We start from the raw sequence: 11505 nt of genomic DNA, 5'->3' as shown, positions 1-11505 counted from the left end.
AAAGGAAACAAGATCTCCAGTCACGTCCAAGCATGAGTCAGGGAGCTGACGTTCAATAGGAAGGAAGCTGACGGTCAGAGAACTGCCCACAGTTACGTCAGAGGGCTGGTCTCTTTAGGGTTCTTCTTGGTGGTTCCAAATGTGCTCATGAGAACTCCAATTCACAGTTAGCTCATCAGGGTTCACGGTTCAAAACTGGGACCAAAAATGGTTGACGCTCATTCAGTTCTTTATTCAAAGTACTTTATCCTTCATTCCCCATACCCTTTATGAAGAGTCGCTCAGGGCTAGAGACTGTGCCAGGAACCTGAGGTTATAAGATGAACAAGCAAGGCACTCAACATAGATTTTTTGAATGCCTACCAAGTGCCAAGCCTGGAGAAGTGGAGCCCTGGGCTGACCTATTATTCTCGGGGAAGCTGCCCTGGATCTTGCTCAGAGAAAAAACACACACAGCTCATGCCTGTGTTTCGGAAGGATTATGGAAAATGGGAGGGAAGAATATAGCATCAAGACACATCCAAGGAAAACCAAACAGAGAAAGCATTTGCTTCCAGCCCAAAAGGGGAAAGGGGACATATGACAGGAGAATAAGACATAATAACACACAGAACAACTGCACTGTGGGCTGGCCTCATGGACCACACAGCCAAAGAGCTCAAAGAACCTCTGTCAGAAAGTCAGCATTTCTGCCATGTTCCCAGGTGACATTCCCCAAGCTCCCAGATTCTCATAGCAGCTCATTATAGTTCCATTATGCATACTTTGATCTAAATCTCTGCAACATGAGCTGAACTTGAGGTTGCATTCCAAAAGTCCACTACCCAGGTCTTTGCTTTTAGTCAAATGTGCTTCTTTTGAGCCTGGAGATACACTTTTTCTCTCATTCTCTCCTTTGAGAACTTTTCACCACCTAATTTATTTTGTATTTCACAGACATCCTGAGCCTTAGCTGGTGTAAAGCCATCTGCTAGACGCTGGGGCAACTGGCTAAAAGCTGAGTGAGGAACTTAGAGCCCATCTGCCACTAAGGAAGGTAGACATAAAACAAATGAACGGAAGCCAAGGGCAACATGCTAAGTGTGGGTTAATGATAGGTCTCAACTTCCCGGCTACATGTTACAGCAGTGCTCGGAAGATGCTTGTGTATGCATGATTCATAACGCAAAAGCTTTCCAGTTCTAGGGCAGCATCAGAAATGCTTTCACAGGCTGTATTTGAAAGAGACCTCAAATATGTAAGTGGCAGGTTCTTAGCCTCCTCAAGACACTGTCTTCTATGCATTAGGAGGAGTTTTTTAACCTTTTATATTTTGAAATGACAGTAGAGGTAACTGCACAAAACTAAAATGTACAGTTAATAAATTACCATAAACCACCACCCAGGCCAATAAACAGACTGATGGCAGCATCTCAGAAGCTCCCTTTCACTAACCTCCCAATCACTAACCTCCCCTGCACCCAAGGACAGTATTTTACCTGGACTTTTAATGTCATCATTCCCTTAATTCTTTAGCTTTGCCTGTTTTTAATATTTTTCTTTTTTCTCTTTCTCTTCCATTCTACCCTAGATGATTCCTTCAGTTTGTCTTCTCAGTCATTGTCCACAGGACTCTCAAAAGCTGTAGGAATATGCAGGCGCAGACTCAAGGCCCAACTTTCTCTCCAACATCGTGGACAGGACTGTACATCATGGGGTAGAGCCTTGTGCTCCTCTATGCCCCTTGGACAGAGCCCGAGGGAGAGTGACCTCTGGAGGGTATCCACATTGGAGCTTTGCCTGTTTTTTTAATCCTGATACAAATGGAAGCATACAGAAGTTGTTTTTTTGGGCCTGCTTTTTTTGTAAGATTCATGCATGCTGTTGAGTGTAACTATATTTTACTTATTTTCTTTATTGTAGAGTATCTCAATGAGAGACTATATCACAATTTATCCATCTATTGTCGATGGACTTTCAGATTGTTTCCAGTTTGGGGCTATTACAAATATGATTATGAATATTCCTCTTGGTGAATGTTCCCGTTCCTCTTGGTGTATGCATTTCTGTTGAGTATGCAGCTACAGTAGGACTGCCGGGTTATTGAGTGTTTTCCAAAGCAGTCACACCACTGTACAGCCCCATCAGTAGTGCATGGGATCTTCATACTTCACATCCTTGCCAACACTTGACATTGTCGGGTTTTTTTCATTTTTATTTCAGCCATCCTGATGGGCACGTAGTGGATCATATTGTAACTTTTAGTTTGCATTTCCCTGATTACTAATGAAGTTGTGCATCTTTTCATATGCTTATTAGCCACTTGTTAATTCTCTTTTGTGAAGTTTCTCCTATTTTTCTATTAGGTTGTCTTTTTCTTTTTTTTAATAAGTTTTTTACATGTTATAGATACAGGCCCTTTGATGGTTATGAGTGTTACAAAAATCTTCTGGGAGGAATTCAAATATCCAAGTAAGTCAGCAGAGAAGGGCCTAGGGGGAAAAAAATCTCTGTACCTTTTCTAACTTAGCAGCCCCAGACCACACTTCAGCTTTTTATTTTTTATTTTTTTTTTAATCCTCCACAGAGGACTTTTTTTTTTTTTTTTTGCCTTTATCTTCAGATAGAGTGGGAGGGAGGGATAGAGGGGGAGAGAGAGAGAGAGAGGAGAGGGAGAGAAACATCGACATGAAAAGGACACATCGAGTGGCTGCCACCCACACAACCCAACCAGGGCCGGGGACAAACTGCAACCGAGGTGCATGCCCTTAGTGGGAACCGAACCCGGGTCTCTCTGGATCTCAGGCCAACGCTCTAACCACTGGCCAAACTGGCCAGGGCCACACTTCAGCTTTAAAGGGAGATATGAAAATGAAAGTTTACAATTTGAGATCAGACTCACCAGGTTCAAGCTTCAGATCAGCCACTTCCTGAGTGCCGTTAGGGCAAGTCACTTAAGCCTCAGTGTCCACACTTGAAAACTGACCACAATAACCTACTGCATAGTTGTTCTGTGGCTAAAAAAAGGTTATGTGCAAATGTTTTAGTTAGTTGTTACAAACAGTGTTAGCTGTTAAATCAGAAGCCATCAACCACACTCACTTCCTAGTCCATCCAGACCAGCTTCCTGAGCTGTCCCATTGCACTAATAGTAGAGGCAACAGCAGCAACCTTTCAGATCCCAGTTCTCTCTTCTGATGTCTGAGCCAGAGGACACCTTCATTCCCCATCCTTCTCCCTGAATGGTACTGCCCACAGCTGGGAACAGGGCTCCTCCCTGCTTGCCTGGGCAGGAAAACAGGAAGCAGCCCTCACCCTGCCAAGAGGTGTGGCTGACAAGTTCTCCTTCCTAGGTGGGCATCTCTCCAGGCCATCAACCCTCAGGATGCAGGCGAAGCACTGGCCCCCAGCCCGCTGCACCCTGCACCAGGCTGCTCCCTGCGCCAAGCCCAGGTCTCTGCACTTTGTTCCGAGGTGGTGAAGTATGCCAACAGATGGGGAGCTTAAACAGGCCCTCATCAGTGCCTTACAGGCAAGAAACCCTTTCAGTGCCCAAGTAGCACTAGGGATCCTCTCTTCTGGGCCACACAGCCACTCCCCATCCCTTCCTGAAGTACAGCAGTGTCCTCTCCTGAGCTCCACGTCACTGGAACCTGGGTCCCATTCCATACACGGGGGGCATTTGGAAATTTTTCAAGCCAGCAATTGAAAGTTCAGAAGAAATGCACATCCTTATTCCACGATGTGAAAGCCTGTGGACAGGAGTTTTATAAGCTAAAATATTTGAGAGCTGGAAAAACCTTCAGAAATCTTTTCCAGACTCCTGAATTTTGAAACAAGAAATTCACATTTTCGCCCAGGGATGGCTCTCATATTTCTCTGCACTCATCCTAATACCTCTTATGCCCTGCAGCAAACTCCAGCACCTGCACACGGCCACTGCCATTAGCCACATCCAGGTGCCTGGTACACTAGGCCAGTCACTCTCCCTTCTTGGTAATATCTTGTAGCTCAGAAAAGTCCCATCGGAAGCCCATATTTTGGGAATGATTATAAAGTATGCCAAACTTGCCCTGGCCGGTTTGGTTCAGCGGTTAGAGCGTCGGTCTGCGTTCCAGAGAGACCCGGGTTCGGTTCCCGCTAAGGGCAGGTACCTCGGTTGCAATTTGTCCCCGACCCTGGTTGGGCCCTGCAGGAGGCAGCCACTCGATGTGTCCCTTTCACATCGATATTTCTCTCTCTCTCTTCCTCTCTCCTTCCCACTCTTTCTGAACAAAAAAATGGAAAAATGTCCTCGGGTGAGGATAAAAAAAAAAGTTTAGCTCTGGCCGGTTTTGCTCAGCGGTTAGAGCATCAGCCTGCAGTCCAGAGAGACCCGGGTTCAGTTTCCGCTAAGGGCGCGTACCTCGGTTGCAGTTTGTCCCCGGTCCTAGATGGGTCGTGAGGGTGGCAACCACTCAATGTGTCTTTTTCATGTCGATATTTCTCTCTCTTTCTCTTCCTCGCTCTCTCTCCCACTCTATCTGAACAAAAAATGGAAAAATGTCCTCGGGTGAGGATAAAAAAATAATTAAAATAAATAAATAAAGTATGCCGAACTTGCCCAGCCGGTGTGGCTCAGTGGTTGAGTGTCAACCCATGCACCAAGAGGTTGCCAGTTCAATTCCTGGTCAGGACACATGCCCAGGTTGTGGGCCCTATCCTCAGTGCAGGGCATGCAGGAGGTGGCCCGTCAATGTTCTCACTCATCAATGTTTCTATCTCTCTACCCCTCTCCCTTCCTCTCTCTCTAAAATCAATAAAGAAAAAAATAATTTAAATAAATAAAGTATTCCAAACTTTACAGAAATTAAAATAATTGACCTTCAGCCCAAATTCTGTGTCTAGACTCTGCAGGCTTTGTCCTAAATGGGCTCTCCAGCCTAGCTCTCAGGAGCTAGGCAGGGACTTCCATGGCGCCCTGGGTGGCACACAGGGTGGAAACTTAGAAAGACTCATTAGAGAAATCAAAGGAGAGAGAGGGAGAACCTCCAAAATGTGCAAAGGAAAAGTGCTCTGAAAGAGGGGGCCTGCCTCAGTCCCCAGGCTCCCTGAAGACCCTCCAACTGTTTTATGTTCACACGTTTGGCAAACAGGCCATATTACCTGCCTTATGCAAGGCCCTGAGACCTAGACCCTGCCCCCAAGAGCTTACAGCCTAGAAGGGAAGCCAAGATGTGGGCTTGCTTGGATGAATGGGAGAGACATACAGTAGCCAATCACTTCAGTACATGATCTAACAGGAACCAGACTGCAGGGGCTGTCGAGAGGTAGGAGGCAGTGTAAGTTAAGGCCTGAAAAGGATAGGGACTAGGGACACTGATGGTGCCCCATTATGCAGGGTCTCTGGAGGGCCGGCAAAGGTACTTGTAAACAGGGAGTTATAGAAGCCATGTTGGGCTCTAGAGACAATCCATCTAGCACCAGGCTATTTGGGGGACAGGGAGGATGTGTTATAACAATGCAGACACGTAATAAGGGCAGAAACAGTGAGAAGCAAAGAACAAGAGAAATGTCACAGAACAGAATGTGACTATGAGGGCAAGAGGGAAGGAAGACTCAGAACTAACTGATGCTAGGGAAATGATGGGGACCAGACACAAGCATTCCGAGGCTGACGAGGCCCAAGTTGAGTTTGGGGCTTGTGTGGTTTACCTGAGGGTAAATGTCCTATAGGAAGTGGTCACTCAGGCTAGGAAGTCAGGAGAAAGAACAGAAACCATCAGACGGTGGTGAGGGCACAGGAAGGGGGGTGAGGATAGCGCCTTGGGGACCCCAACCATTAGTGAGAGGAAGGAAGAAGACAGCCAGAGGGGGACAGCAATGACTCAGGGATGCAAATTGTGTAAGGTCAGGCTCTGTGACTGGTTTTCCTGGGTCTGAGTCCCAGTTCTGTCACTTACTTCAGAACCTTGAGCTAGTTATTAACCCCTCTTAAGCCTCAATTTCTTCATCTATAAAAATAGGGATTAAGCCTGGCTGGTGTGGCTCAATGGTTGAGCACTGACCCATGCACCAAGAGGTTGCCGGCTCGATTCCCAGTCAGGGCACATGCCCAGGTTGTGGGCCAAATCCCCAGTGGGGGGTGTGCAGGAGGTGGCCAATTGATGTCCTCTCTCATCGATGTTTCTATCTCTCTCTCTCTCTCTCCCTCCCTTCTACTCTCTCTAAAACCAATAAAGGAAAAAAAGTTTAAATAAATAAATAAATAAATAGGGATTGTAATTCATAAATGTGTTGTAAGAATTGAAAGGGGTAGCTCATGTAAGGCCTTTACCAATGGCACATAGTAAGTGCAGTAAATGTTGCCGATTCTCATTAGTATGAGTGGGAGGAAACCAGAAGAGTACAAACCATGGATACAAAGAAAGTTGTTAGCGTTCTTTCTATATTTTCAATACCAACTAAGGGAGCAAGGAGGAGATAGGGGTACCTTTTATGTAAGAAACCATTCCTGTACCTCCATGGTTGAGAACCACTGACCCCTCTAGTCAGCCCTTAAATTTCTCAGCTGATGAATCAAAGGCTGAGCATATGCTGAAGATCATGAATAGGGTAGCAGAAACACCCTGACTTAAACATGGAGAAGAGGACTTGGCTATCTGATTTTAAAGCCCTGGCTTCTCTCTTTACTCACTGTGTGACCTTGGACAAGTCACTTGTCCTCTCTCAGCCTGAGCTATTAAATAGGCTAATGGATAAAAATCACCTAACATGTTCCTAGTACCCAGCAGGCCCTCAGTAAGTATTTGTTTCTGTCTCTTCTTCTCTAGAACCAAATCTTCTGGCTCTTCCAAACACATGATTCTTTAGGATCCTGTACTCTGTGGTGGGCTCCACCCGAAGAGATTGTTACTCTCTAAGGGCTCCTCTGTGTTTCCAGAGCCTGGGCCTCTCCCCTCTGATCCCAGCATTCACCTGCCACAGAACAGAGCTGTTCAAATTTCAATGTGCACAGGACTACCCCAGACTCTGGTTGAAATGCAGGCTCTGAGCCCTGGGTGGTTTTGCTCAGTGGTTAGAGCGTCGGTCTGTGGTCTGGAGAGACCTGGGTTCGGTTCCCGTTAAGGGCACGTACCTCGGCTGCAGTTTGTCCCTGGCCCTGGTTGGGTCGTGTGGGTGGCAACCACTCAATGTGTCCCTTTCACGTCAATGTTTCTCTCTCTCTCTCTCTCTCTCTCTCTCTCTCTCTCTCTCTCCCCCCTCCCTCCCTCCCACTCTATCTGAACAAAATATTGAAAAAATGTCCTCGGGTGAGGATAAAAAAAAAGAGAAATGCAGGCTCTGATTCAGCAGGTTCTGCGCTGGTAAGGACTCAGTGAGGCTGGTGCTGCAGGTCCTTTGTCCTCCATGTAGAGGAGCCCCACCCACCCTGACTGGTCCACCTCCCTGATGACTCATGAGCTTCTCTGGGGCTGGTCTCTTTATCTTACTCATCTCTGTGTCCCCTCCACGGTATGTGCTCACTAAATGAATGGTGAAAAAAACTAAACAAACCATAGAGAACTATTTCTGGCTAACAATACAAACAGGGTATTTTGTTTGTCTGTGAGCTGCAGCCCTCCTGGGTTCATTCCAGAATCGCCCTCTGGAATTGGTAAAGTGAGGACAATGTGGTGGAAAGGGCCTGTGACCTGGAACCTGTAATCCTGGGTTTGAATTTCAACCCTTTCATTCACGAACTGATGGCCCTGGGTAAGTCACCAAGCTCTCATCTGTAAAGTGAGGGAGATAATATCTAACTACCATGCAGCCCAATGATGGCTAAAATGTGTTTTATAAACTGTAAAGTGCTCCAGGCAAGGGATTATTATTACAGTAGTTATTTTGAGGGCAAGAACAAGGTTTCATTTCCCTAGAGCTTGAAGTTGCTTGTAATGGACTGGATGGGGGACACACCAGGGATCTAGCTGGAGATGGGGACTGTGGCAAGTGGGTCTGGGGTCCCCACTCTGGCAGGGACAGTGACCATGTAAAGCGTGAGGATGATGCCAGGAGGGTTGAAGAAGGAATTCTTCCTGGAAGAGGCTGGCAGAAGTGAGGAAACAAGGATGGTCTGAGGGCACAGTCAGGACACTGGCCTGACCGGAAGGAAGGCAGAGAAATCAGAGTCCCCTGATGGGCATGGGGCAGGCTCCTGACTGAGAGTGTAGGAGGTAAGGCTGGACCAGGAGGAAACTTTGAGGGAAAAACATCAAGTAACTACATTCCCCTGTAGCCCAGAGCTGAGTAACCCACCCAGGCCAGGGCTTCCCTGCTGGAGCTAACCAGTCATTTTCTACCCTTGACTATAGCCAGCTCACCACTAACACAAGCCTCAGGCATCTGAGTACAAAGGCAAGAGCAAGACACAGTCCTGCCTCAGGAAGCTCATAGTTTACTGAGGGCAACATAGAAATGGTGTCAGTATGAGGCAGCAGGTAGGAGTGGCCAATTCCGCTCCTATCTCTACCTCAGCCAATTCATCTCCTCCACACTCACCTCCAGATGTTTCCTGATGCTAGTCCCCATTCCTGGAATGCCCCATCCCCTTCCCTCCACCCAGTAAGTACTAACTCACGATGAAAGGGGTTCAGTCATCCTCGATGAGGGCTTCCAACCCCTTCCCACCCCCACAGCCTGTATTTTATGCACATGTTCTTGGTAATGATCGCATTACCTACTAACACTTCTGTCCCTCTATTGAAGAGTTCATCACAACCTGCACAATTACTTACACTGTGCTTTCTTATGTCTTATCTCCCCAGTTAGATTATAGCCACTGAAATAGAGCTCCACAGCCTTCATACATATTATTTAAATTAATCCTTACTATAAGTGAGGTGAATATTATCTTTATTTTACAATAAAGAAGCAGGGGTTTAGAAAGGTTAGACAACTTGCCTGAGGCCACAGCCTATGCACAGCCCAGACTGAAAACTCAAACTTCTTCCTAGCTCCCCCAGTAGTTAGAGGCAACACAAGGCAGTGCTTAAAGATTGGGACCACTTTCAGGTGTGTGACCTTGGGCAGGTTACTTAACCTCTCTGGGCCTCAATTTCCTCCTGGAAAATGTGGCTGATACCCACCTAATAGGTCCTTGTTGAGATTAAAGAAGATACTACAATAAGGTATTTAGAACAGTGCCAAACACTAATTAGTTTCAATCATCACTATACCTTAGTTGATTCTCACAGTCTCTTAACTCATTAAAGTCTACCTTATTTTCATACCTCATAATACATTTGATAGGAAGTCATTAAACAAAATAATTTTTTGCAGATTGATCAGTGCTAAATTTTAGAATTATTCTCTTTTCTTTTTTTTAGTCTCCAACCCCCTAATAGAAAAACTCCCTTTTCCTGTTCCAGACTACCTCCTCTCTCCCACACTGGCCCCCAACACTAGGTCAAATTTAGCCATTTACAAGCGTTCCACAGAATAATCTAGACTCTTCTTGTTGGGCTGTCCCTGGATAGTAAGGAGACATGCCAGTCATGGGTGGAAACTTTCACAAACCTAATTTCCATCACTATAATGGGTCAAAGTTTTATTTCTCTTATTGCTCCAGTTTTTACTTATTTGAGACTCTGGGAGGAATGGGTTATCATAAAATAACACCTTTTTATTTTCCTTTTCATCTAAAAAAGAAGAAGAAGAATGTTCACGCTGTTTCATGGGGCAAGAAGCCTCATGTGACCAGGCAGCTAGTCGAGGCAGTCACACCCAAGGCAGAAGACGTGGAAAGCTTCCTTCTTTTCAGCAGTCCAGTCCACAAAACCAGAGAAGGAGCCTCAAACCCAGCTGGTCCCTGGCAGGCACAAGTGAACGGCAATCTCTCCCATTCTACCTGGGGTAGGATGGCCCAGGGAGGGGAACACTCCCTATTTTACATCACCCAGACACAGCTGCAGTGGCCAGAGGTGTCTGTAAAGGGGAGAGGATGAAGTCCCTGGGGTGTTAAGCTTTAGTCTTTGCAAGATTCCGTATACAGAACACTCCGTCAGGTCCTCACAATCTTTTCTATCTAAAAGTTTGGCAGGGGGAAGCAGATCAGAGTAGGGGAACCAGCCTCTGGCAGTGGAGGCCCAGCTGGATCTTCAAAGGTTCCACTCTGAGAGGAGGAGTGAAGAACCAATCTGCCCATACAGCTTTGGCACTGGGATTAAAAGAAGTGCTGCACCCTTTGAAATGGATTTTGCATACAAATTAGCTGATGAACACTATAAACATGTCAGCTTGATTCAGTCAAATCAATATACCAGGCCTTAAAACTCTGAGGTAAAAATGGATTGTGGCTTTTTGTTGATGACACAGAGGAATTTTGGCCCCCAGCCCTAGTCAGGCTGGACAAATAGGGCAGTCTGCCTATTAGTTGTCAGGCACATCTTGGGGGATAAAATCAAAACCCCAAGTCAGGATTCTGGGCACCACCGGGTAGCTAGTTCATCCTCCCAGCACCTCCATTCCTGCCCCTGGCCGCCCCCTTCTCCAGCCTCCAGTCATTTTCCAAGCTCAGCCACACTTCGCATTTCCTACATTCCTTCTCACCGCTCAGACCCCTTCAGCCCAGCCTCCGAGGGCCGACAGCTGGGGATGGTGTGAACTAAGCTAGAGGCACCGGGAAGGAGGTATTAGAGGTGGGAGGAATGTCAATGCAATTGGAAAGTGATCGAGAGGGGTGGAAAGGGCTCCCGATCCTTTACATCTCCAACCCAGCACTCACACTTCGCCGCCACACTTGCGTCTCCAAGTGACTCCCCAAGGCACAGCCCCCCGCCTAGGGCACTCCTTCCATTCCGCCTCTTTTCGGTTCTTCCCTCTGTCACCGCCCCTGTGACCCCTGCACTGCCCCGCCAGGACCGGCTCCCCTCAGCCGCGCCGCACGGATCCTGCTAGCTCCTCAGAGCCACCCTGCCCGCTTCCCCAGGCCAGCTGAGATGCCCGGGTCCCCGACCTTTCCCGGTCGTCTAGACCTGCGCACGCGATGCCTCCTCTCCCTGCCCTTTGCCCCGTCCTTGCCTTGGCGGGCAGGACCCGTACTCCCTTCAAAGTCCCTCTAGCACCCCGCGCTCTCTCGGGATGCCCCAGCCATGCAAGCCCCGGAGGTCCCCCGTCCTCACCTGAGTCCGCTCGAAGCTCTCCCGCTCCGCCGCCTCCATCCCCGCGCCGACCCCGCGCCGGATCAGCACTTTGGGCAGGGGGTTGGGCACCTGCTTCATGGAGCTGGCCATCCGGTCCATGTCGCCGCGCGGAGCCGAATCAGGGGCCCTCAGCCGCCCCGGGATCCCCACCGCGCCGTCCGCCCGGCCCGACCCGCTAGGATCCGGCGCTAACGGGACGGCTCCCGCCTTTCATTGGCTGGGAACGCTGCTACTCTCCCGAGGCCCCGCCCCGCCCAAGGCTTCCCCGCCCGCCCCCGTCCCTCCGAAGACCCCTGCGCGCCCCGCCCGGCGGAGCCCTCAAGACCGCGAGGCGCGTGGTGACCGGCCCGAAGGCCTGTCCGTC

General features: G+C 48.2%; 1 protein-coding gene and 1 non-coding gene across 2 annotated transcripts in view; both read right to left on the bottom strand.

The window, feature by feature from the left end:
• HIP1 (huntingtin interacting protein 1) overlaps window positions 1–11275 on the bottom strand; it is a 147443-nt gene extending 136168 nt beyond the window's left edge. Inside the window, exon 1 of the mRNA XM_036279843.1 lies at window positions 11121–11275. Within this exon, the coding sequence (XP_036135736.1) occupies window positions 11121–11240 (120 nt within the window). The 5' untranslated portion in view covers window positions 11241–11275. The remainder of the gene's footprint in view (window positions 1–11120) is intronic.
• Window positions 1569–1771, bottom strand: LOC118643004. Its single transcript, XR_004961900.1, has one exon. It is a non-coding gene; the product is annotated as a small nucleolar RNA SNORA73 family (small nucleolar RNA).
• Window positions 11276–11505: the final 230 nt, after the last annotated feature.

The sequence above is a fragment of the Molossus molossus genome, unplaced genomic scaffold (genome assembly GCF_014108415.1).
Source record: "Molossus molossus isolate mMolMol1 unplaced genomic scaffold, mMolMol1.p scaffold_m16_p_3, whole genome shotgun sequence".
NCBI lineage: Eukaryota > Metazoa > Chordata > Mammalia > Chiroptera > Molossidae > Molossus > Molossus molossus.
This window is presented reverse-complemented; position numbering and strand designations above follow the sequence as displayed.